This window comes from Dromaius novaehollandiae, chromosome 16 (assembly GCF_036370855.1).
Source record: "Dromaius novaehollandiae isolate bDroNov1 chromosome 16, bDroNov1.hap1, whole genome shotgun sequence".
NCBI classification, from domain to species: domain Eukaryota; kingdom Metazoa; phylum Chordata; class Aves; order Casuariiformes; family Dromaiidae; genus Dromaius; species Dromaius novaehollandiae.
In genome coordinates, this window is record NC_088113.1 from 17955341 (window position 1) to 17980392 (window position 25052).

General features: G+C 39.1%; 2 protein-coding genes across 9 annotated transcripts in view; both read left to right on the forward strand.

Annotated features, from left to right (window-relative positions):
* Positions 1 to 17126, forward strand: part of OSBPL2 (oxysterol binding protein like 2) — a 43200-nt gene extending 26074 nt beyond the window's left edge. For all 5 annotated transcript variants that reach the window (XM_064521597.1, XM_064521598.1, XM_064521595.1 and 2 more), the window contains 9 exons: positions 107 to 204; positions 917 to 1099; positions 4187 to 4294; positions 5697 to 5786; positions 6576 to 6699; positions 9766 to 9894; positions 10775 to 10898; positions 11567 to 11657; positions 12857 to 17126. In XM_064521597.1, the coding sequence (XP_064377667.1) occupies positions 107 to 204; positions 917 to 1099; positions 4187 to 4294; positions 5697 to 5786; positions 6576 to 6699; positions 9766 to 9894; positions 10775 to 10898; positions 11567 to 11657; positions 12857 to 12959 (1050 nt within the window). In that variant the 3' untranslated portion in view covers positions 12960 to 17126. The remainder of the gene's footprint in view (positions 1 to 106; positions 205 to 916; positions 1100 to 4186; positions 4295 to 5696; positions 5787 to 6575; positions 6700 to 9765; positions 9895 to 10774; positions 10899 to 11566; positions 11658 to 12856) is intronic.
* Positions 17127 to 17281: 155 nt separating this feature from the next.
* On the forward strand, positions 17282 to 24857 carry ADRM1 (ADRM1 26S proteasome ubiquitin receptor). Of its 4 annotated transcripts, none has more exons than XM_064521601.1 (10): positions 17282 to 17414; positions 18309 to 18519; positions 18757 to 18873; positions 18956 to 19079; positions 19489 to 19575; positions 21803 to 21884; positions 22131 to 22360; positions 22664 to 22821; positions 23873 to 23975; positions 24628 to 24857. In XM_064521601.1, exons 2-10 carry the CDS (start codon positions 18310 to 18312, stop codon positions 24732 to 24734), a joined length of 1218 nt encoding a protein of 405 aa, XP_064377671.1. In that variant the 5' UTR covers positions 17282 to 17414; position 18309; the 3' UTR covers positions 24735 to 24857. The 4 variants fall into 4 exon arrangements, with proteins under 4 accessions (XP_064377671.1, XP_064377672.1, XP_064377673.1 ...); XM_064521602.1 differs by lacking the exon at positions 17282 to 17414 and adding an exon at positions 17585 to 17958; XM_064521603.1 differs by lacking the exon at positions 17282 to 17414 and adding an exon at positions 17975 to 18103.
* The last annotated feature ends 195 nt before the right edge of the window (positions 24858 to 25052 follow it).

Below are 25052 nucleotides of genomic sequence, written 5' to 3' on the forward strand. Positions count from 1 at the left end.
TTTCTTTGTTTGGATGAATAGTAAAATACTGTAATATGTAAATATAGTGTACAAAAGTTGTAGTTTTAATGTACTGTTCTCATAATCTATTCTTACTTGCTTTTAGGCTGTAGCCGCTTTTGCGGTTTCTGCTGTAGCTTCTCAGTGGGAGAGAACTGGCAAACCATTTAACCCACTTCTAGGAGAAACCTATGAATTAACAAGGTAATAATTACTTTAAATTGGGAACTATTTGTGTTGTTAAACTGTGATGCCAGTTTGGTGGTTTATGCAGTGAAATAAATAAAAATCTGTTAAAAGAAGTTTCTGAAGTACAGCTATTTTTTCCCCAGACTAACACAAAATCTTTGAGAAGTTGTTGTAAAACTAAAAATTTTATTTCTACCTTTAGGTGGAGTTTCCTTTGAATTATTCAGAGGAAAAATTGGTCTGTATTCTTCTGACAGAGATTTCTCCTGACCAGATACTAATGGTTAACCAGTTTTAACTGTTTTGCCAATCATGTCAGATACAGGCTGAGAGACTTTCAGCTTGGTTAAATGGGTGATATGTATGCTGTGGAGAAAATGACTTCCAGTCAGATATACTGCTACCCGAGTAGCTCCAGAATATTCAATAGTTGTTTTAAACAGCTTCAGATGCCTTTCTGGGTAAAAGTCATTTAGGAGTTTTGATTGTGGGTTGTTTTGTGGTGTAAGAGAAAAGGTGTTCAGAGAGTATAATTTCCTTCATTTTATTGATTGTGTGCCATGGAACTAGAAAAATTGAAATCTCATGTTTAATGTAAAAATCCTTAAGACTTTTCCCCTCAAGTGTCAACTGAATTTTTTTTCCTGATGTAACGTTAAAAAAACGGTTGATTAACCACTTAATGCCTCCTTTTGTCTTTTTTGTTTGTTTTTATTTTTTTTTTAAGGGAGGATTTAGGTTTTAGGTTTATATCTGAGCAAGTCAGCCACCACCCACCTATTAGTGCATTTTATTCGGAAGGCCTCAATAAGGACTTTGTTTTTCATGGATCAATCTACCCCAAACTAAAATTCTGGGGAAAGAGTATAGAAGCTGAGCCCCGGGGAACAATTACATTGGAGCTGCTAAAGTGAGTATGAGGAAAAGAAATGTTTTTATGCTTATTTCCTTAACATGTAGTTGTATAAAAATAGGTGATGACATCCTATTGGTTCTTCATAGATGAGTTTCTGAAAACCTCTTGTCAAAGGGATTGTAGGGGTTTATTTACAAGTTATCGTTCACTGCTTTATTTCAGGGCTCTTTTGTTGGAATTGTCATGCCTGCACAGCTGCAGCAATTAAACTCTGTTTTGCTACTGTGAAAATTAACGTTTCTTAAAAATTGAATGCTACTGAAAACCAGTTCCTTGAAGGCACATAAAATTTAAATAGCTAAAATTCTATTACCAGGCTATTCAGGCCCATTGTACTTTTAAATTTCAGAGTCTGTTTTGGTCATTTGAAAATGTGTCTGTGTGTGTGGAAAGCATCAATTCAGAATAGTTGCTTTATGCTACAGGGAAACCTGAGGAATTCATCAGGATTTCTATCACCTATTTAACACTTTTTCTTGTGTATGATCACCTTCCTAATAAAATCACGAATGGCCTTTCGGATTACTTCTAGGCTTCTTTCTAATTGATTATATCTCTTATGCTATTTTCCTTAAGTTGGTTTGTGCCCTGGTGGCACTAAGACTCTTTATTCTTCCCGAGTAGGTCACAAACATGCACAAGTTTACACTCACAGAAAAAGCATTCTACATTTAGGCACTTCAAGGTGCTTTTGTAAGAGCTTTCCCCAAGCCTAACGTAGGTTATTCTGAAATATCTTTTTAGGAAACTTCTAGATGTTTGGTTTCAATGAAGGGGCAACTTGCCTGCCATAGAGAGTATTGACTTTTCCTGTAGTTTCTTTTGAAAGTGTATTGATTCACTGAGCTGCTGGCATCCAATCTCTCTAGGCTTATAAAAATAGGAATTTAACTTAGCTAAGGGGTGATGGGAGTAGAGGAAATTTCTTCTGAATATAGAAAGAATGTTGCTGTAGAATACAGACTTGACAAAAATCAAAGTTTGTTTCTGGAGAGAGAACCTTTATTTGGAAGGCTGTTAAAGTTCTTGTTCTGCCTAATCAAATTCCAGGATACAGATTTAAATAGGAGTGTGACTGAGTACAGCGTATCTGTTAAATATTTGCTTCAAGTTAGTAGCAGACATTGAACTCAAATTTTGAACCACTTAATCTTGTGATTCTTATTATTTTTTTGGTTTGAATAGGTCTGAGAACTACGCCAGACCTGAGTTCATAACAAGTAACTGTTTAGGTCGCAAAATTGAAAGTCAGCCTAAGTGCTGCATTTGTGTTAACCATGACTGTATTTTCAAAACATGCATTAGAAAGCACACTTCTTCCTCGCTCCTCCAGCACAAATACTAAAATGCCTCAATTTGTCAGCACTGGGCATGAGTGCCTTGTATTAAATTTTATGCTATGAAAAGCTTTTGCTATCAAGTAGTTCATGAATAAAAATTTTTGCTAAGGCTGATGTGATAAAGCTTTTCTTTTTTTTTCTGAAGAAGAGCAGTCATTGTTCTAAAGTATACTTGAAGACAGTTTGCCATGGAAAATTGTCAAACTTCAGTGATCTGCACTGTACTGGAAAATGACAGAACAGTTGGAATATTTAATGTTTGTGTTCCATGAATACTGCATGGAAGTAGTAGCACAAGGCATTTGTCACAAAAAGGACACTACTTTTTTTCTATATTTTTGGTATTAAAATTGGGTTTGCAAACTCTCCTTCGATGTCTTGATTGTTTACCAGGTAGCATTAGCATTTCTTTTGTTGGTATTGAAAATGAGTGAAAATAGAGGACTTTGACTCTGCCAAGCCAGTGATGATAGGAATCCAGTAGTTTAACATTTTGATCGCTTACAGAATAGTTTCTTTTAAGGGTGTTGAATTGTTAACTCATCTTTCTAAAGCTTTTTACAAAACATGTTTAAAAAAAAAAGTGGAGAATTCTTCAGTTCTAGGACTTTCCCTTTAGTTCTTCTCAGTAAATCTTGAGAAAAGGATTGAGTTGAGTAGTAAATTGAATTTTAAATGTCATATTTATGAAGCCTGAATATAGTGCCATGGTGTCACACTGATTTAAAAAAAAATAAACAACCCCACGAAACCCTTCAAAAAAGAAAAAAGGGAACAAAACCAAAAACCCCACACCACTTGGTAATGCGTTGGATTGTGTTGAAGTAAAGGCCTTGGACAGAAGGTTTATTTAAATAAAACACTGAGTGCAGTAGCATTTGTCTGACATTGGAGCAGGCTTCATATACTGATGGACTTTTGGCATATTTGTGGGAGACAGCTGCATTTTTAGTTTTTTTCATCTCTATATGCTTGCTTTCTAAACCCTTCCACAACTTGCCTGGAAGAAAGGGTCTTGGTGTTAAAAGCTCACAGCCCTTGTCAGGTTTGCTGACTCCTATCATTCTCTCCAGGTTCAAAAGCTTTTACCGCCCAGTGTTTGTATAAAGAATTGTCTAAGTGGATTAGTCTGACTAACTCTTAAGGAGGAGTGTCTTCATTTCAAACCTTGATAGTGACTAACCTCCCTTCTGGAAGTCTCACTAAAAATATTCATTTTCAGTCATGAAGGCTGAACTAGTTTCTTATCACAGAAAGGTGCTCTCTGGATTATGGTAGAGATTTATAATAAAGGTCTTTGTGGGAAGAAGTTTGCATAGCTGCTGCAGTAGTTGGATAGAAGACTTCACACATTATTTTGTCAGTCCAGTTCTCATGTAAGCATTATGTTATATCACATATGACTTCAGAGGTGCAAATGAAAAAGATGAATCCCTGTACTAGTGCTTATGTTGGGCTGGAATTTGTAATCAAAAGCGTAGCAACTCTAAAACTTACTGTTTCAGCTCTATAAGAAGTAAGAAAAATAAGAGGGATATTGCTTTATTAACTGGCTCTGATGTTTAGATATAACACACTGTTAGTTTATAAAGAAACGTCTGCTTATTTTCTGTTTCGAAGTTAACTGCCTGCTATTCATAGGAGTGCTAAATATTTTGCCCTACCACAAATAGAATTGAAAATCGGCTTACGTTCTATCTCAAATTCCAGAAATGGATTTATTTTTCTATTTTCTTTACAGACATAATGAAGCTTACACATGGACAAATCCAACCTGTTGTGTACATAATGTAATTATTGGTAAACTGTGGTTAGAACAATATGGAACGGTGGAAATTGTAAATCACAGGTAACACTAATCATGAAACTGAGGGTTGGCTTGTAGGGACTGCTGCATGGTTGTTTTCACATTTGTTACAAGGCAGATAATCTTGCTTTTGGTCAGATACAGTGTGCTTTGGTTTTTAGGTCCAAAGTCTGTTTTTTTTTTTTCCATCTGACAAATGTATACTATTCACTGGCCTGAGCTTAGTATTATAATGATATGAGTGAAAATGCGATAGGCTAGATGGCATATGGGATACAAAGACTTAGATTTTTGTGAGTACCTATTCAAATTCAGCCCTACTGAGAGAACTGAAACTTCATTTAACCTCAGAATAATTAAATGGGAATAATTGTTGGAGGCTTGCAATGGGCCTCCATCGTGTTCCTTGTGATTTGGCACTCTTTGTGGTTTGCATAACAGAGCATGTTTTAAATTAAGGGTACAACACAGAAGAATGACAGCAAAGTAGAATAATGTGAATTTAGAGCATGTCAGTTGCTCTGCTAACTGCCTATATATACGCTTTTACATTATATAAAATAAAGGAGAAAATGACCTCCTGTAATGATGAGGGAGAGAATTTTGTGAAAACTACACTACTTCTGCCCATGTTTTTTGGTTAATAAATGGGAGCTTTAATCCAACAGGGCTGCTGTTTTGATACTTCTTACAATGCCAGATCTGCAATTCTTTCAGTTATATTCCCAGAAAAGACCCAGTGTGATCTCTGTATGCTATATGTCTGACAGAAACTTGGCCAGGTACCTCACTGGGAGAGATTATCTGCATATGTGTACAATTTGATGTAAGGAAGATGCTGAAATACAATACTGGTGTATGTTTGTAAAATCTTAGTTCCGAATTTTGGACAAGTGCAATTTAGAGAGAACTTTTTAATGCACTTAGCTTGGTTTTCCTATGTAGGTCATTCATAAAAGTTCTGTGTATTTGGGTAAAAATTAGTTGTGAATAGATACCAATTTAAAATATGGTGCATTAATGGTGTGGATTAGGCAGTCTGCAGGACTGCATTCATTTTATTCCTAATGTTGTCAGTAAATTTTTGATATACATGAAATTCAGAAGTCTATTCATATTTTCAGTTGGCTTTCACAGGCTTACGATATCCTTACATCCACATTGTTTTCTTACTGGTCTTTTCTAGTTTTGTGTAATTTTGAAATTTGTGTGCCTTTTAATGCTCTGGTCAGATAATAAACTATAGTTAAAAATAATAAATAAATAGATCTCTGCCTGCCCCCCATTACCTATAAGTATATGAAAGAAACTAAATAAAGTGTGGATAAAGAGAACAAAGTAAACTTATTAGCGTGTGTAGGGGCTTGCTTTGTCAGATACACAGGGAGTTTTGTTTATTAGGTTCAAAGTCTGTTTTTTAAATGTATTCTTGTTTCTTTTACAGTACTGGAGATAAATGTGTCCTTAATTTTAAACCATGTGGACTGTTTGGGAAAGAGCTTCACAAAGTAGAGGGATACATTCAGGACAAAAAGTGAGTGATAAAAGCCTCTTTGCTTCTCTGTTTCTGAGCCCTATAGCATTTCTTTAGTGCTGGCATGGTGACCACAACCAATGTGGATGCAAAGTTCCCAGCAATGTAGATTGTAACCATTTCTCTGTGTCAGTATTAAATCCCTTGATTCTAGCGGTTTAATACTGACTTTGCAAGCCGTATTAGGAAAACTGTAAAGTCCAGTGGTTTGAAATAAAGGCATCCCGGGAAAATGCAGAGTAGTTGCAACTGATTTATTTTCATTATTAATATATTCACAGTTCTAGTCTTTCGTTCAAAATACTGAGAATACAGTAGTTAAAAACTTTTAATGAAAGCAAAGCCTGTCATGTGGCTCTGAGTCCCTCTGTCTTAAACTGTTGGCTTCTCTGCACCCACACTCATATTTTAATTGACAAAAAAGCATATGACTAACTCGCAAAGATATGTTATGCGGGACTGAATACCAGCAAAACTGGAAGAAGCTGAACCCTTTTCCTGGAATTAATCAAATTTTCTGGCTTGTAAAAATAAAAATAAATAAAAAAAATATATAAAAAAATAAAAAAATAAAAAAATAAAAAAAATAAAAAATAAAAAACAAAAAAAATAAAAAAATAAAAAATAAAAAATAAAAATAAATAAAAAAAAATCTGCAAGCAAAAAGAAAATACAACCAAGTAGGAAGCTGTGTATTTAATAAGGATCAGAATTTGCATGACTTAGCTTTTGCTTCTTCACTTCTATAAAGCTTTCTAAGTTAAGTGTCTCCTTTTGCTTACTCTACAGCAAAAAGAAGCTGTGTGTGATCTATGGCAAGTGGACAGAATGCTTATGGTGCACTGATCCCACCACATATGAAGCTTACAAAAAGAATGAGAAGAGAGGTGGTGAGCAGAAGAAACTGAAGCCGGTAAGAAGTCAGGATTCTTTAGGGAGAACAGATAAGGAAATATGAGAAATGAAAATATCTCCTTGTAACAATATCATCTTTACAAAAGTGGGCAGGTGGTGGTGAATGGAGGGTTAAAACAGTCTGTATTTGGTGGGAGTGCAGTGTTAGACCCATGAGATGGCAATGCACTTTGAACTTGTGTTGACTTTAGTGAGAGCTGCTGGTATTTAGAGAGCTCAGAGAAATAGCATTTGCTAATGGATTTGTTGACGAAGTCATCAAATATCAACTCCCAAGTTGGTGTTGTCCTGTGCTTGAGTAAGGAAAGTGGCTCTGCCGCCAACTCCAGACATGAAAATATCAGGATTTGGCAGTTCTAAAGAAAGAATGTAACTATACGCTTTTTTTGTTTAGTATGTTTGTGTTTTGTTGACTTGACCTTTTAGAATCTCTCACGTAGAGAGGCTTGACAACAAGAGGGTCTGGAAACTCGTGTGGTTTTCTTTTTTTTTCTTCACGTATAAGCAGAGTGTCTTGTTCAGTCAAGTTACCGCGAAAGCCTGGTGCTTTATGAAAAATGCAAAATGTTGGAATATTCAACAGAGGACTGCTGGGTTTCCTGATATAAACAGAAGTCTTGCAGACCCTGGTTGCTTGTTCAAAATGAAAATGATAGTTTAAAGTTAAGAATGAATAGCTTCAGTTCAAGAGGCTCAAACTTGGAGTGGGAAGCATTTACATGAGAAGAATCTAGAGCAATAACAGGCCTTGTTTTTTGGCTCTGGATTCTGTCATGGTGCAGACTTTTTTAAAAAAAAGTTTTGTAAATAAAAGTCAAAATAGTATGATTCTGTTCAGCTTATGAAAATCAATTCTTTCCTTCCTTCCTTGCTGTTGAATTTATATTTAGATGGGGAACTATCTGACAGTAAACCAGATGTTGACATGGAAAGTAGTCTGAAAGGGTCTTTTTAAAAAATGAATACTCAAACCAAATGAGTTGAAATTAGAATCTTAACTGTATGGAACCATTTTCCAGCATGTAAAACTGGGTCTGCTTAGTAGGGTATTTTTGAATAAAATAAATGAGCGATGTCAGATGGGGCAGAAAGAAAAGGAAGAAAAAAAATAAAAGGTGGGAGAGAAGACATTGTCACTCTAGGAGGTTATTGTCTCAAACTTCCCTTCTGGTCGTTGTGGCTTTAAGTAGTTTCTTATGGTGAAATCCTCTGAACATCTGCAATTTAGCTGTCCGTGTCCTAAGACAGTCAGATTCTCCTATAGATCAGTCTGCTGGCAGGAACCAAGTATGCAGGAAACAGATTTTCAGGTAGGCTAGGGAAGCTGCCAGATGATCTGTGGTCTGTACAGTTCAACTAGATGAAAAAGCATCTGGTGCTACAGCTGGTGTTGTCTGGCCAGACAGAATGCTTAGCTTGTACGTGCTCTGCCTGCCTGCCTCTCGGCTTTATGAGGGAAATGTTATTTTCTGCTGTGTTTGTGCTTCATGCTGTCTCTTTCTTTCCTCCAAGTATTGCAAAACCAGATTGTATTTTCTTCCTAAAATAGATAAAGCCATCACAAAAGTGATTGAGATCAGCGGAATGAGCAGTAGAATAAAAATAAAATAGCAAGGTGCTAAAGTAAAACTCTTCATCCCATTTTTGCTCTCACATGAAACTCAAACTGTAGTCCAGCTTTGTGAAACTGCTACTGCTGATGTTCATCCAACTTTCTTTGTAGCACTGAGCCTGGGAATGCTGGCCAGAACCCTGGGAAATACTTCTTCCTTTTAAGAGCAGTTGCTGAATACTTAGTGTAGCTTAGACAGTGCCTGTGTGAATCTGTATAACCTTAGTTGTGGTGTGAGTCCTGGTGTGGAAAGGTGCCTTTTGTTAGGTTGAAACAAATCAAATTGGTCAGGTGTTCTTAAACACTTAATTCCCTAAACTAAGTAGTTATTCTGCCTCCTTGGAGGCGCTAAGAGTAGTAGGAATGTGAGGTGACAGCTCACTCCAAGAATAGAATAATAAAAGTAAGTAGAAGTAAGACCAGTGGTTGAATGTCACTGTTTTAATGTCAGAGGGTCCTGTAAAGATTCACTTGGTAATTGGAAGCCACACTGAAATTTTTATTCAGACGTCAGCAGCTGAGCAGACTGTAGAAATCTAAGTTACAAGGACATCATTGTCTTTTCCAGTGGCAGGCCTAAAGGTCTGCACAGCTTCTTAGAAGAATATCTGAACTGGGATGTGGGGATAACTGGGATGTGGTGAGACTTTTCTGTGCTCGAAAGCATAAGAGATCACTGCACTCCTAGATGAGCTGTAAATGAACTCTTTTGTTGTCCTTTTATTATGTACAACTACATGGAGCCTGGAATAGGGCAGCTGTGACTTGGTCTACTGAGAGCAGCCTCTTGAAGAATACCTCTCTTGATTTTATGTATGTAATAACAGTGCATCACTGATTCTGAGAACAAAGGAACTTAGAGAGGAATACACTATTTATAAACTTAAGTACAAAGCCTTTATAGTGAGAAAACTGGCAGTGATAATAGTTCATTAGAATTTGGATCATAGGAAAACATATGCATGAACATATCTGTTTTTTAATCAGACATCAAAATTTTTTGCAAGTGATGGAGCATTAACCAAGAGCAGACATGGCCCTATTCATTAACTTCCCTATGCCATTGTTGGAATTGGTTTAAATTACAGTTTTGACTCATTCCAACCCAAAGAAGTAATAGTTATGTAGGCAGAATTAGGCTATGGGATGGGGCAGAAGGGAAGCTAGAGAGAAGATTCCTGAAAGACATGAATTTACTACTTTTTAAAAAAAAAAAAAAAAACAGAAGGTGAAGTTGTACATAGGTGATGAGAGACTATTCAGTGATAGTGGGAGCAAGACATTAAGATGAAAATGAGCAGTATATGGGGTGGGGAAAAGCAAACATAAGGGGTAAGGCAGAAATACCAGAGAGTGTTTAAAACCTTGAATTTTAATGGATTCTTCAACAGTCATTCTGTAGAACTCTAGATGATTTCCCTTTTCCCCTGCCACATGTTATCTCTGTTTCAGAGTGAAGATGTTATTAAATCTGAAAATGATGAGGCTGATGATATGCCAGAGGTTCAAGAGACAGTGCAGTTCATACCAGGCAGTAAATTGCTTTGGAGAATAAATTGTAGGCCACCAAACTCATCACAGGTAACTGTTCCAATCAAGTTGAGTGTTCCTATCACAAGTGACTTTTCCAAGGGGACATGAGTAACGTTCAAGGGAAACCCTGTTGATACGTCTGCTTATTGACAGACTCTGGCAATTCTTGCTGCAGCAGCAAAATTATAATATGAGAAGCTTTCTGCTTAGTCCCCTGGCAGAAAGTATTACTCCTATGTCAAAGTTGGCAGAAAAAAATGTATGCTCAGGCTGCAGCTGCTTCAGTGTAGAGTCCGGTGTCTTGGGTTCAACTGTCTGCAAGATCTTTGTGTTAGTGTAGCCAAAGTATAGATACATAGTGCACTCTGACCCTGCTGTTGGAAGCCTTGCTTTCAAAAAATAGAACCAAAAAAAACCGCTAAACAAACAAAAACTGCAGTAACTGGACAGCTGGGTATTAACTAATAATTGCAACAAGATTTTTTGGAAATTGCACCAAATGGGGAGTGTGTGTGTATATATGTCTATATAAATACATATATATATACACACACTATTGTCTTGAATAAGTCCAGAGTATTGTCTTCTGAAAGCAAAGAATGCATGCTTTCTTGAGAAAAATTACTTGTCTTTTAGTTTTAGGCTTTTCTTTTATAAAAGTCATGATATTAAATGTCAGACATGGAGAAAATCTATCACGGTCCTCTGAAGCAATTAAAGGTGTTTCCCTCTCCTCCCCCTTCCACCCCCTTCCCCCCCACTGAAAAGAGCACTTTTGTATGAGCTAAACCCTACTTTTGGGGTAGCCCGGAGGAGCACTTTTGACTTGGTGATTACTCTTGGAAATTTTGGTGTATCAATTTGGTGTAGTGAACCCAGTGCCACTTTGCCAAAATAACTTGTGTGTTATCTTTAATTTCCTTTTAAGATGTACAATTTCACCAGTTTTGCTGTGAGTCTCAATGAGCTAGAAAAGGGTATGGAAGCAATATTAGCTCCTACTGACTGTCGGCTGCGTCCAGATATCAGAAACATGGAAGATGGAAACATGGGTATGTGTTTGCTGGAGGAAGTATTTTTGTATTAGTAAGTTTGAGAGGTATGATTGAGGGGAAGTGGTTTGATATAGGAACACGGTGTTCTGTTTCTCATTCCTGAAGTTGCCTTAACACTTTTTTTTCCTCTATCCTGTTCTAATGAACATGCTTTTGAACAAGCTTTTGAACAATATATAAAGTCTGTTTCCCCCTGAAAATTCTGGGAGAGCAGATGTGTCCAAGATGGATCCCAAAGACTACTACGCTGCATTGTGGTGCAATTACATGTTTGGTAACTTGGAGAAATTGGCAAATGTACTTCATTGCTCTAGAATTTGTCCAGAAAAACATGTGGAGAACAGATGTGCCCTGCTGCTCTGGAGTTTGTCAGGAAAAGCATGTGGTGAAATAGTGAAAATATGCTTTATTTATTATGTTCAATCTGTGTTCTTTCCCACTGTCTGGGTTCCAAGACATAAAACGCCGAAATTTCTGATTCTACTCTGCATTTGTAGTAGCAACTCTTCTGAAGTGATGGTTTTAGTTTTGTTGAATGAGATTGTCAAATGCTTTCTCTTGTTTGTGAATCGCATTCTATTTCCCTGCAATCTTTCCCCTGTTTTCTGCTTTTTGGGGGGTTTTATTTTGCTAAATAATCAATTCTTATTGAAATGTTTTGTTAGATCTGGCTAGCAAGGAAAAAGAGAGACTAGAAGAGAAACAAAGAGCTGCTCGCAAGGAACGCGCAAAAGATGAAGTAGAGTGGCAGACACGGTAAGGGGGGAAGAAGTTGGGCGTGCATTTAATGCTTGGAGTGGTTTGGTTTTACTGCCTGAAATGTTTTTATTCAAGACAATGTGTGCTTGATTTCCTGCATGACAGCACAATCCGTAGTGTCTCTTAAAGCATTTGCTGGGTCAATGTTTAAATAATGTAACTGGAAGCCAAAATTGCTGATAATTTTGTCCTGGAGAAATTATCTTAGGAGTAAATGCTGAAGCCTGTCATAATTAACTACTATGGCAATGCTGGATTTTTTTTTTCCCCCTCCCTACAGAGGTCATCATCTTATGTTATTGAATAAAATGTTAAGTCTCATCTCCCCTTTAACTACTTCCTGCCCAGTTTTTGGCAGTTGAGTAGCATGTTGTGGCCCTCCAGAGCTTCTTACTTTCAAACTGTCAGGACTTTTTGACTTGGTTACTCCAGAAATTGCTCTTTGATTACACATTTATGTGACTTTTCAATCACAGACTGCATCATGGAGTAATGTGCAATTTGGCTTGTGCTTCTGGAACAGGTTGCTTGTACAGATGCCAATACTATGCAGTCAAATGTTGTACACACAAGGCCAGTTTCTGCAGGGGTCTCCTTCAAAGGCAAAAACTTTTGGATGTTCCCATGATCTCATGAACTTCAGAAGAGAAAGCATTTTATTCCCAAAGGCTGGAAGGAACAGCTACAAACTCATTCCAGTTATTGCCTTTGAAAATCTCTTCTAGAGAACATAGAATTGTTTTCAGTTAGTGTGGTCAAAAACTGAGCATTTGTTGACATTCTATGCAAAGTACAGCTCCATAGAACAAAACCATTTTTCTTGTTTGGGCAGGTTTACAGAAAGGATCCTGGAACTGATTTGGCATTCCTTTTAAGGAAAATTATCATATATGATCAAAAATATCAATATATTCTTTATATTTAGAATGGGACAGCAATTTAAAAATCCATTTCATATCCCTTCTTGACTTTATATTAAAAAAGTATGAATTAGAGGATGATTGCCATTACATCGGAAGTTTAATGCTGTACTTCTAATGTTCTGAATATTTCTGGAGAGAATAGGCTTTTTTCTTCTGAGAAAAATCAGTCTCTCTTTGCAATGTCTTGTAAAAGGAGCAAAGTGGTTTTTTCCCCCTTTTAATAACTGTTCCCTCTTTTAACCATTTTCTTTGTTTTTCTTTTTTCCTTTACAGATGGTTCCATCAAGGCACTAACCCATACACTGGGACTCCAGATTGGCTGTACTCAGGTGGCTATTTTGATAGAAATTTCTCAGACTGTCCAGACATATACTGAAATTACTGAACCGATAGCTCATCTCATCTGGACATCTAGTTACTAGATTTCATTCTAAGCCAGTTACTCTGGTTTTGTTAATAGCAAAAACCAGCTTTTCTATGTAAATTTTAACAAAAATTCTATCACTCAACAATCGAGGATTTAATTATCACTAACTTTGGATTGCCAAATACTTAAATACTGTTGCATTCTTTCCATAAAGCTGAAAATGATCATGTTTTCACTAATTTTTAAAGGGACCTTTGGTTCTTCATTTTTTTCCTAGTTTCTTTGTCAGGAAGGTATGCTGTATCTGGTAGAGCTTGTAACAACCTTGAAAACTATGTAACTTTAATAAAATAAATAGAGATAATATCTTTGTTACTTAGTACAGCAGTGAAGAATCTGAGTTTTTGGGAACTTGGAATAGAGATGAAAAACTAGTACGGTACAAACATGATTACATCTATTACTGTTGCTATTCCCCATGAAGAGATGTATGTGGAATTTTTAGATGGTATGTAGCACTACATGGGGATTGGAGCTCCTGGCCCCTCTCTCTCTCAATACGGTTCAATACTTCAAAGACTTGCAGGAACAAAACACAAAATGTTAGCTTCTGGAACTGTAGTTCTGTTCAGTAGTCTGTTACAGAGTCTTCACAATCTTTGGACACTGTGAGCATTAAACTGTGTACCTGTGATAAAATTGCATAAAACATAGGAGAAGGGAAGGATGCGTTAAAAAAGGTCTGCTTTTTCTGAAGTAAAATGGTGTTCTTAAATACAGGAAGCTTCAGAAACAATTGCAGGAATGTTGAAGTGGTTACAATGTAAAATATATTGCTTGCTACCACTTGGAGGCTTAGATCTCCAGCACTACTTTTGGCAGCTTTGGCACTATGTATGCTTCTAGACTAAACTTTTATTTGGAAGCACTTGGTAGACATATCCACACACGTTCATATTTTGGGGATGTTTTTGTTTGCATGTTTTTATTAGGTCATGTCTGTTCTGTATGTTGTGAAAAAGCAGAACCAATTTAAAGCTGTAGCATAGTTATACCTATTATAAATTTTCAAATTTTCTGTGAGCACGTGCTGTCATACAAGTGGAATTTTTTGTTCCATATTGAAATATCAAAGCCATATAATACTGGAACTATTTGAACTACAGGTCATTTACTGTATTGATGCATTAATTTTCCTTCAAAGTGGTACACTTCTGAGAGGGGGAAGGAGGCTTGAAAAATTAGGCTGAACAATTTAAACTAATTTTAATGTTGCTTGTTTCTTTTATGAAAGCTTTTAATTTAGTAACCAGGCAAAACTGCAGAGTGGCTGCAGTGCAGCTAGGTTTACAGTAATTCGGACATTGCTGATGTTAAGCACCAGCAACTTGAAGAATTAGTGGAAGAATTGATCTGATTGATGCCCAGACACATTTGTGGTTTCATCCAAAGATTAGATTTAGAATTGCTTCTCCCAGAGGATTAAAAAACAAAAGAAAATAAACATTACCCTGGTGAAACATTTTTATATGAAATCATGCATTTAAAGATCAGGTTAACTTTAAATTTGTTGAGATTTAGCTGCCTTCTTTATTGGAAAAATAGGCAAATTGTAAAAATTCAAGGCAATAAGTAAGGGCATAATCTGAAATGTGCTCATGGCAACTTCATTCTGTTGCCAGAAATTGGACTTTACGCTGATTGCAGTCTTTCAGATATAACCTAGACTTGGAAATATGGTGCAGACAAATTAATATTTATTCCTAATAAGTGTGTAGACACTTGGCTTTTAAAAGACATTGCTGATCCTCATGGGACAGCATAAAAATACTTTCAGCTTTTTGTAAAAATTTAACTTTATTGGCTTTACAGACACTGTATTCCCCTTTCTAACCTCACTGTAAGCAGAGTAGGGAATCATTTATGTAGGTGAGGCTTGAAAAGATTCATATATTAAGCTGGTTTAAAATTTCACGAGAATTTAAAACTTGTTTGAACTAAATAGTATGTACACTGTTGTATTAGTGTTTTTAAAACATTATGTGTAAAATGGAATTGCCAGAATGGAAAAATGATATAGTAATTGCTAAAGAAATACTCTATTTATAAGAAGTAACGTACAGGTTAGCAACTCTCTCCAAGTCATGATTTAAATTCAGAAGACCTAACCCCTTTTCATTATGCAAAACCATGAAGAGATAGTAGCAGCATGTTTAATCCAAACTGCTTTATAGCATTTTCAGGGATTAAAAAAAAAAAAAAAAAAAGGAAAGATTTCTAAAATAGGATCATTTAATTTTTTCTTTATCCCCTTCTCCTCTTCCTTTAGTGTATTGTTTTTTTGGGTAAAAAATTCTGTCTTGGTTCTGAGTCTATTCTCTATGTAGTTTATTGTTCTTCATTGAAAATATTTAGAAAATATTTTCCCACCACTGATGAAAAGTATGTGTTTGGCTGGCCATGAGATGCATACTACAAAATTTTGATTACTCTGAAAGTGGAAACGTTTTATTTTAAATGCAGATCTCACCTCAGTAGTTTACTTGTCAAAACATTGATAACTTTGCACCTTTTAAAAGAATGTCACTTTTATAACTTGATTAAACACTGACTGTATATAAAATAACTGTGTTAGTATATGTTAATATAGCTATGTAGAGATATCATCTAGAAAGAAATTATAATAAATGCTTAACACCCTTTAGAGCTCTAGATGGTGAGAGAGAGGTTTTTGTAAAGTGTGACTTTCATACTAGGGCAACTGTTTTGTAGGGCAAGAAAACAGTTGGAGATTACTCTGGCTTTATTGCTGAGCCGGTGTCAGATCACTTACATTTTGTATTCCCCTTGATGCTTATTAGACAAATATGATTTAAATTAGAGCTTTGACACCCCCCTCTCTCCCAGATTTAGCTCTTTTCTGCACATAAGTGGACTCAATTCTTTAACAGCTTGTTGCTGTGCAGTACATTGGATATAAGAAATGTGGGATGATATCAACGTACACTGAGAGCTATCATGGCAAAGGACATGTAGTTGGTGGAACTCATTTCTGAGATGCGCAAGGTAGAAGAAAGGGCCGGGGAGTCTTGTGGGAGCCTTCTCACTGCAGGGGAGCCACACAATGCTCTAGGCTAAAACAAGCTGAGTGTTAATTGGAGAAGGGGAATAAGTGGACTTATACTAAAAAATTTTAGTGGAAGTGATAAACTAACTTTGTAGTCATTGTATAGCTTCTTTTTCTGTGTCTTTGAGGCAATGTCACATTGCAAATTGGGAGCAGCTTTTTCAAACATCAAGCATTTAGATAATTACTAGTGTCCAGATTAATGATGACAGGAAGTGTATGCTCTAAATTAGTCAGAAAAACAACTAATTAGCAGTATTTATCCCATTTTAACAATTAAAAAATCAATTCTCTGTTCTTTGAAGTATAACATTGAGTTTTTTTTTTTTTTTTTTTGCTGAAATTTAAAAATAAATAACATTCCCCCAAATCTCTTCTAAAGTAGAACTGTTGTAAAAGACTTCAGCTCCCCCACTGTAGACAGCTGTGTGTGATGGAGCAGCTCCCCCACTGTAGACAGCTGTGTGTGATGGAGCAGCACAAATGCCCCTCGGGTCCCTCCTAAGTGTAGCCCTTGGCCTCTTCACTGTTCCCTGATGTCCTCATGTTACATGTGAACATACATATTTGTTTATTAGGCCTCATGCTAAACACTACAATAATTTGGTAATGCCCTGTAGCTTGCTCTCATTGAAAACACCTGTGACTTGGGTCAACTGTATGATAAAGCAATATTTAAATTATGTAAAGCTAATAGTTCTAACACCTAATTTGATTCTTGGTATGTTTTTATAGCATGAAAAATTAAAAATGCTTATATCCAGACTTCCAGTCCACTCTGATTTATACTTCTATGAAGCTGCTTCTTGCCTTACTCGATCGCTGTTTCCCTGTTCCCTGCCCGGTGTCTGCCTTACCCCCCTTGCATGAGCGTGTGGATGATAAAAAATGCTCTAGTGAAATGGATTTATTTTTATAATATTTAATATCTGTCAATACCCATCTCTATTAACAACCGTTTGGCTTTTTAGAGAAGTCTGTACAGGTTTGTGGACATACATGTTAAACTGTAAAGCTGTAAATCTGAATAAAGGTCATTTTGGAGAAGACGCCCCGCCTGCGGCCTCTGCTTTGGGGCGGGGCGGGGCGGGGCGCGGCCCGGCCATCTTGCCCGGCGGCCCCGCCCCGCGGCCGTTATGACACAGCACAATGGTGGGGGGCGGTGCCGGCGCGGTGCATGTCGGGCCGCCCGCGCTTGAGTGACGGCGGCAGCACCCAACCCCGTGCGGCGCGGCGGGGGACGGGCGCGGTCGGCCCCGTGGCGGGCGGGGTTCCGGCGCGCGGAGCAGGAAGAGCGGAGCGGGGCGCGGGGCCTGCGGGCGCGGCGGCGGCGGCAGGTACCGGCGCGGGGGGGGGGCGCCGGGCCGGGCTCCTCAGCGCCGTGCGGGCCCGCAGCCGCCAGCCCGCCGCTGCCAGCCCGCCGCCTCCCTGGGGAGCGGCCCGGCCGCGGGGGCAGCCGCGAGCCCGACCCGGCCGCGGTGACTAAGCGCTGCCGGCGGAGGCGGCGCTCGGGGCCGGGCTGAGCCGGCGGCAGGGGCCGCGATCGCGCTGCGGGCGGGCGCGGGGCCTTGCCGAAGCCCTCACCCCGGCCCCTCCTGGCGTGCAGGCACCGCGGCGGGGGTGCTGGGGGTGCCCGTCCCAGCCAGGCGTTCCCCGGGGCGGCTCATAGGAAGCCTGAACTATTGTTTAGAAGCGTCTTAAAAAGCAATCGCGAAGTCACTGAAGCTGACATCGTTTGCAGTTTTCAGACAGTAACGTCTGTACACGCTAGGTTGGCAGATAAGTTATTTGGGAAACCTGATCTTTGTGGCGCTCAGAAACGGCAGCACGTGAGGCTGTGGGGACGTACAGCGTTCAGTAGCAAAGAGGTTAACCACGAAGGTCAGTTTGGGCACTAGTTGCTGAAGCAGGAGTCAGAAGATCAGAATTACAATAGAGTTTTACGCAATTAAAATGTCGCTGATCCTGTGAACGGTGTTATAGACCAAAGGAAGAAGTTTCAGGGAGAAGGTGGTTTCATTTTCAGGTGTGTTAGCGGAAGCGCTCCTTGTCATTAGTGGAGCTGTGTGGAGGAGCCTTTCTTCATTCTGCTTTTTTGGGTCCTGTTTTAGCTTTTGGAGTGCCTTCCAACTCCCGGAGCCAGTGGGAAGTTCATTTTGTAAAGTCTTATATTGGGAAGAGGGAATGTGGGAAACCTTCTGGTCATACTTGCTGATCCCTCTCTATTCCAGGATGTCTTCAGGTGCATTGTTTCCAAGCCTGGTGCCAGGCTCCCGTGGCTCTTCCAGCAAATACCTGGTGGAATTTCGGGCAGGAAAGATGTCCCTGAAAGGCAGCACTGTAACCCCAGACAAGAGAAAAGGCCTCGTTTACATCCAGCAAACTGATGATTCCCTCATTCACTTTTGCTGGAAAGACAGGACTTCAGGCAATGTTGAAGATGTGAGTATAGTTTTGTATTTCAAGGTATTAAGTCGCAGTGTTGTCTTGTTTCTGTTTTGTCAGCGTTGCTGAAAGAGCTTTTCTAAGACAAGTTAGGATGAGAATGCCACTGTGGCTTGACAGACAGGCATGTTTAAATCCTCTCTGTTCAGGGAGGAGGGCAGAGGCCTGTGTAGGAGGCTAAAAGGAGTAACAATTATTTCCTAAAACATTTCTTGCTACTGCTGTATCTTCCAGGATTTGATTATTTTTCCTGATGACTGTGAATTCAAGAGGGTACCTCAGTGTACTACTGGTCGTGTGTACGTGTTGAAATTCAAAGCAGGATCAAAACGACTCTTCTTCTGGATGCAGGTTTGTGAGAAGTAAATAATGTAGGTCTTGAAGCAAAAAACTTCCAGTTTGTCTTGCAGGTGTAAAAACAACTTTCTTACAGGAGCCGAAGACAGATAAAGATGAAGAACACTGCCGTAAAGTGAATGAGTATCTCAACAATCCACCAATGCCTGGTGCTTTGGGTGGTAATGCGAGTGGAGGCCATGAGCTCTCAGCATTAGGAGGTACAGTCCATTCTCTGCTCTTTAATGTGAGAAGCCTTTTCAGAAAATAAGCACTTGTAGTTTCCTAGGAAGAAATTCTGGAGGACTTTGGAGGGTGAGTTGGGAACGATGTTATTACAAGAAGTGTAAACACACTTTTAGCAGAATAAAATGTGCTGTCGTAATAGGCGCAGGCTGAAGGTAAGACTTCCAGAAGAAATCTCTCTTGTTGCCAGCAGATTCTCTGGAGTCTTACCTCTTTATGAAGCCAAGTTGCATTTATCTTTTATGAGCATCATGAATCAGTAAACACTTGAAACTGTTTTTTTCCGTACAGAATGTGATGCCAATTAATCTCCTGCTGTTTGAGCTGGAGTGCTGTGAAAAAACTATGTGAATATGTTGTGTTTCAGAATGTTTTTGTTTTTAGGTGAGGGTGGCTTGCAAAGCCTTCTTGGAAACATGAGCCATAACCAGCTCATGCAGCTGATCGGACCAACGGGCTTAGGAGGACTTGGTAAAATGCTTTAATATCTTTATGCCAAAATGGTATTTTCTCCTGCCAGGTTAAATCTTACCTGACGATGAATATTTTCAAGTAGTGCTATTGATTTGAATAGCACTTCCTTGACATGAGAAAGCAAGGCCCTACTTCAAAGATGAGCTAAGGGACAAAAAAAAGGATGCAGGCAAGGAAGGGAACCAGAACACGGCCCTCCTCTTAGGGCTTGATCTGCAAGGAACATAGGTTCCGCTCCTTGCTCCCCTGGATCTTTTGCTTTTTCCCCCTCCCTCTTCTTCCGCCTAAATATTCACTGGAGCAGGGATTAAACAACAGGGATTCATCCCAAGTGGATACCCCAGTTACCAAGCTAAAGAGTCTTGCTCATATTGTCTCTGATACAGTAAATATTTGTGTGCAAAGTAGAATGGCTTCAAGATGAAGGCTGGAATGTTCCTACCCCACTGCAGTTTATAGCTCGGAAGGGTTTAGGGCTTTCTCTTCTGGGCGTTGCTTGGAAGAGCTTGAATCACTGAACTGTTTTTCTGAAGGGAATGAGAGATAGGTTGGAGTCACCGTTGCAGTCTGCTCTTAACACTGTCCATGCTCAAAGCCCAATAGGGCATTTCCTGAGAAATCAGACCCTGCCAGTGAAGTAGGCAAAGGAATGCTTAGCAGGTGTCAGTGACAAAAGTTTGGTGCTTAAGCTTTGAAGTCCTTTTTTGTAGATCTAGCCTTAGTGTCTTTGTAAGCTTCAAATGCAAATCTGATGCTGGTTGGGGAAATGTTGGGAGATTCTGACTTCTTAGGATGTGTATGGAAAAGGCTTTCTTGCTTCCTTCTTGAAGCTTCACAGGACTCCTGAAACTTATTTCTTCTTACTCTCAATACTGGTTGTCAGCAGCTCTTCTTTCTTTGCCTTTCCATCTTATTGTAAGACAGCTTGACGTGAAGCTAACTACTGTAATGCAAAGAAAACCATCTGCTTGAGTCTGCAAACAGTGGTTATGGTGAAACTGGATGGATCTTTCTCCCTGGTAGTATATTGTTCTTTTACATCTGGTTTGCATCTCTCTCAGGACTCTGCCTTTACTGCAGCTCCTGGGTAAACTTTTCCTAGCAAGGACAAACTCAGTAGAGTAGCATGTGATATGACCTGGTTAGCTTTACTCTGCTGGTTCTGCTGCTGTGGAAGCAATGTGGTTAGTGAACAAGCGAACAAGTACCAGACAGGCAGCTTAGTACTTGCTCTGACCTCTCCAGATTTCTGCAGTTTCAGTCAATGATGCATTTGCTAATGGAGCACTGTCTTTTTCTCCTCTGTGTTCTCAGAGAGTTCCCAAAAGGTGGATGATGAATGCAGATGCTTGTATAGGAAAGTGTATCTAATTAGATGTGGTATAAGAAACCCTTGAGTGGGAAGCATGTGGTAAATGAAGCATTTGGCTAGCATGGCTCAGAAGAATCCTAGTCACCAATAACTCTAATGGGTCTAGAAGCCACACCATTCCCTAGCTCTTCTTAGCTGATGTTCTTGATGCTGCTGCAAGTTCTTGGTAGTTGTGAATAGCAGTATGGACGAAGGAGGCTGTGATTCTGATTTCTTTTACGTATGACAGTTGGCTCGAAGGCCAAGTGTTGGTTTTCTGCTGTTTTTTTTCCTGATCAGTGTTCTGCTGGGAGCACTTTACTCATGCAAGGCAGTGTCTGTACTTTGCCCTGCCTGTGAAGTGTTTAAGGACTCAGTTGCTCCTGCTGCTGCATCTGTGTTAGCTTTGAAGTTGCAAGAAGTCCGGGTGTTTGGGGGAAGACAATAATGGTGATTCAAAGGTTGCCTCTACAGTCTATATCTGCTGAGGGTCTTGGCTTTAAAGTTTAGAGAAAAGTTGGATTTTTTGGAAACTAGTAGATAGGAGGGCAAGGGTTCTCTGATAATGATTGTGTATGTATGGCACAAACCAAAATCATTTCATCCTTGTGAACAGCTAGAAATTGAGTAATTTCTAAAATGTGCAATTATCTTTAAGACAGTTTTCTGATAGGGATGCAAGATCAGGAAATGAGAGCTGTTTATTTACAGAAAGGGGGGAGGGGTTGGTCTAGGTTCTTTCACCCCCTCCTCCTTTATTTTAGCCAATAAAACCTTTCAGGTACAAGAATGACCTCTCTGGACCAGAGAGGTGCAAGAAAAGAAAGAAAGAAAGAAGTTTCTAAATCTGTTCTTTTTTTATCTTTATGGAAGGTGGGCTGGGTGCACTGACGGGTCCTGGGCTGGCTAGTTTACTTGGAAGTGGGGGACCACCAACCAGCAGTTCATCATCAAGGTAGGATACCTATGTGGTCTAGGATTGTAATATTTTTGTAATGTAAAATTGCCACTTATGTGGGAGGAATTGTGGCCTACTGAGCAGAGAATATAATGGGAATTAAGACTGCTCATTACCTCTCTAGAATGACGGTGGTAGCTCTTTATATTGCCAGGGCTTGAAAAGAAGTTTGTTTATTTTTTTTTAATGGAATGGGGCAAAACTCTTTTTGCAGGTAACTAGTTCTACTAATTATCCTTCCAGCTCTCGCAGCCAGTCAGCTGCTGTGACACCATCTTCCACGACTTCTTCTACACGTGTAACGCCTGCCCCATCTGTTCCTGCGGCTGCATCTGTGACCAGTCCGAGTCCTGTACCGAGTTCGGGTAATGGAACCAGCTCAGCCACAAGCCCAACCCAGCCCATTCAATTGAGTGACCTTCAGAACATTTTAGCTACTATGAATGTGCCATCTGGAGCAGGAGGACAGCAAGGTAACAGTATTCTGACCAGACAGCTGTTGGATCCAGGAGTCCTTTGGAGCTGTTTTACTGTCCTATCCTGTTCCAAATTGGTTTGAAAGGTCTCTTAAATTTTTTTGTTCTTTTTTTCATTTGAGTGCTATTCTTCTTGGCTGCTTCAAGAATCTTAATCTTGTTCCAAAACTGAGAGGGAGAAAGGGTGCCAGCAATTTGCTCAATACATTTCAGTACTCCACTGGCAAAATCAATTGCTTAACGTGTCAAAATGTGTTTTTTGTACATAGTCTAACAATCAACCATTTATTTTCTTCCTAGTTGACTTGGCTACTGTTCTGACTCCTGAGATAATGGCTCCCATTCTGGCCAATGCTGAAGTGCAAGAGCGGTTGATGCCTTACCTTCCCTCAGGGGAATCTCTGCCGCAGACAGCTGAAGAGATTCAGAATACCCTGACATCTCCTCAGTTTCAGCAGGTAGATGCCTAACTGTCACTTAAGTGCAGCTCTCCTTTCCTCCTCCCCTACGTGGGGTGACTTGTGCTGCCCTGCTTTGTCAGGTTTCTGCCACTGTTCAGAGTAGGAAGCTATTCTGTAGAAGTGAAAGTGGGGAGGGACATGACTTAATGAAACACTGTTCTTCCTTTCTTCCTGTGGTTGCCCAAGGGCAGATTAGAATATTATACTTTCTCTTTTGGAACTGGGCTCTACCTTTCTCTGTATTATAAATGCTATCTCTGGCAAATTACAGCAGATGTAGTAGCAAATTCATTATTTTCTTTTAAAAAAAATGGCTTCTACATTGTCTTAAAACTAGTTTCAAGTGACTGCACAAGTGACTGGAAGGGAAGAGAAGAGGTGCTGGTGTTTACATCCCTTTTTCCTCTTAACCACTAGTATGTAATTCAAAGTATGTTTGGGCATACTTTATCAATCAGATTAAATCTGCTTTATTATAGGCTATCTGGACCTATGCAGACTGAAATTTGTCAATATACAAAACTTCACTGGCCAAGAAGGATGTCTTTAGATTAAACTGTGACAACTCTTTTGTGCAGACAAGATTTCAGAAATGAGGGATATTTTTTTCACTGGATATTTGACAGAGTATTCTGCAGGTAGATAAAAGCTGAAGTTGTCCATGCTCTAAATTAGCTGGAAGTTATGTCACTGTGGTTTGGTGTGCTGCTCAGTCTGCATTCTAGCAGGGCATATCAGTTTGTGCTTACTGTAGCAGTGACCCTGACTGTATGGCATCTAGTTGGTTAAAAGCAAGTATTGTTCCTGATGATTGAAAAATACTCACAGGGCCTGTGGTGTGAAGAGGCAGTTCAGAGCCTGACCACAGTGCAATAATGTTTTTAAAGGAGGGAGGCTGCTCCCAGGTAGGTCATACAGTCAACATGCTATAATAGGTTATGGAAATGTACAGAGAATGCTGTCATCATTAGATTATTATACAGCAGCCACGTGGTGTTGGAGAAACATGATGCAAACTTTATCGGATGCTGTTGACTTTAATTCACAGGCATTGAGCATGTTCAGTGCTGCCTTAGCTTCTGGACAGCTTGGCCCCCTAATGAGCCAGTTTGGCTTACCCGCAGAGGCAGTAGATGCAGCAAATAAAGGTGGTAAGTATTTGTGTTGTTGGGAGCATGATTAAGTATCCCTTTTGCACTGCAAATAACCATTGCATGTGGATTCTGAGTAACTTTCAAAAGCTGATTCTTGCACTCTTTTTTTTTTAAATGAAAAAGTATCTATGTGGCTCAGGTTTTCTTCAGCAGATGCAGCTATTGATGTCAGCCTGACATCAGAGGATTCACGGTTCTACAAAGAGATGTGCTGAGTAGCTTTGTGATGGTTTTCTTGAAAGATACAAAAGATTCTGGAAATGTCATAGTCCCCTTGTTTAGGAATGCTTGCTTTTGTGAGAATCTTTAATGCTTCATTTGAAATAAGTGCACAGTTGGGGCCTTAAGCACTGTGAGGGGAGGGAGGGTATCAGTTTTCCCTGATGAGCTTTTAGAATCCCTTCCATTACTCAAGTAAACCTGTTCTGAGACTGCCTGTACACAGTGTTAAACTCCATAAAATGCTGTTGAGGTCAGAGTATCCGAATATGCACTATGTATGAATGAATGTTAAAACTGTCTTCTCTATTAGTAGAGTCTTGCTAAAGAAACTGTTTATTTTTCAACTAAGGAAGCTTAACCTCCTGTGGAGAATGAATCCTGTCTCTGAAAAATGCAAATTTAAGTAACTCATGTGTTTAATTTTTAGATGTAGAAGCGTTTGCCAAAGCAATGCAGAACAGTGTCAAGTCAGACCAAAAGGAAGGCGACTCTAAGGACAAGAAAGATGAAGAGGAAGATATGAGTTTAGATTAAGTTATTTGCTCTTCCTTCCAGATATTCCTAGATACTAACTTAAGCAACTGCAGTAGGATTACTAACTAACTTCATATTATGCTTATGTAAATCTAAAAATAAAGGAATTTTCTTTATCTGCCATATTGGGTTTCTCAGTCTATTTAGCATGCACTTCAGTAGTACTTGCTGTTTCTTTTCAGTGGAGGGGCTTACAGTTCAGTTCAGTTTTAATGCATTTGACATCAGGTTAGCCCAGTTCTTCAGATTTCTTTGTGATGGAGTCCTGAGAGTTGAACACTATGTAGGTGGACAGAATCTCAAGTGTTAAGTATAAGT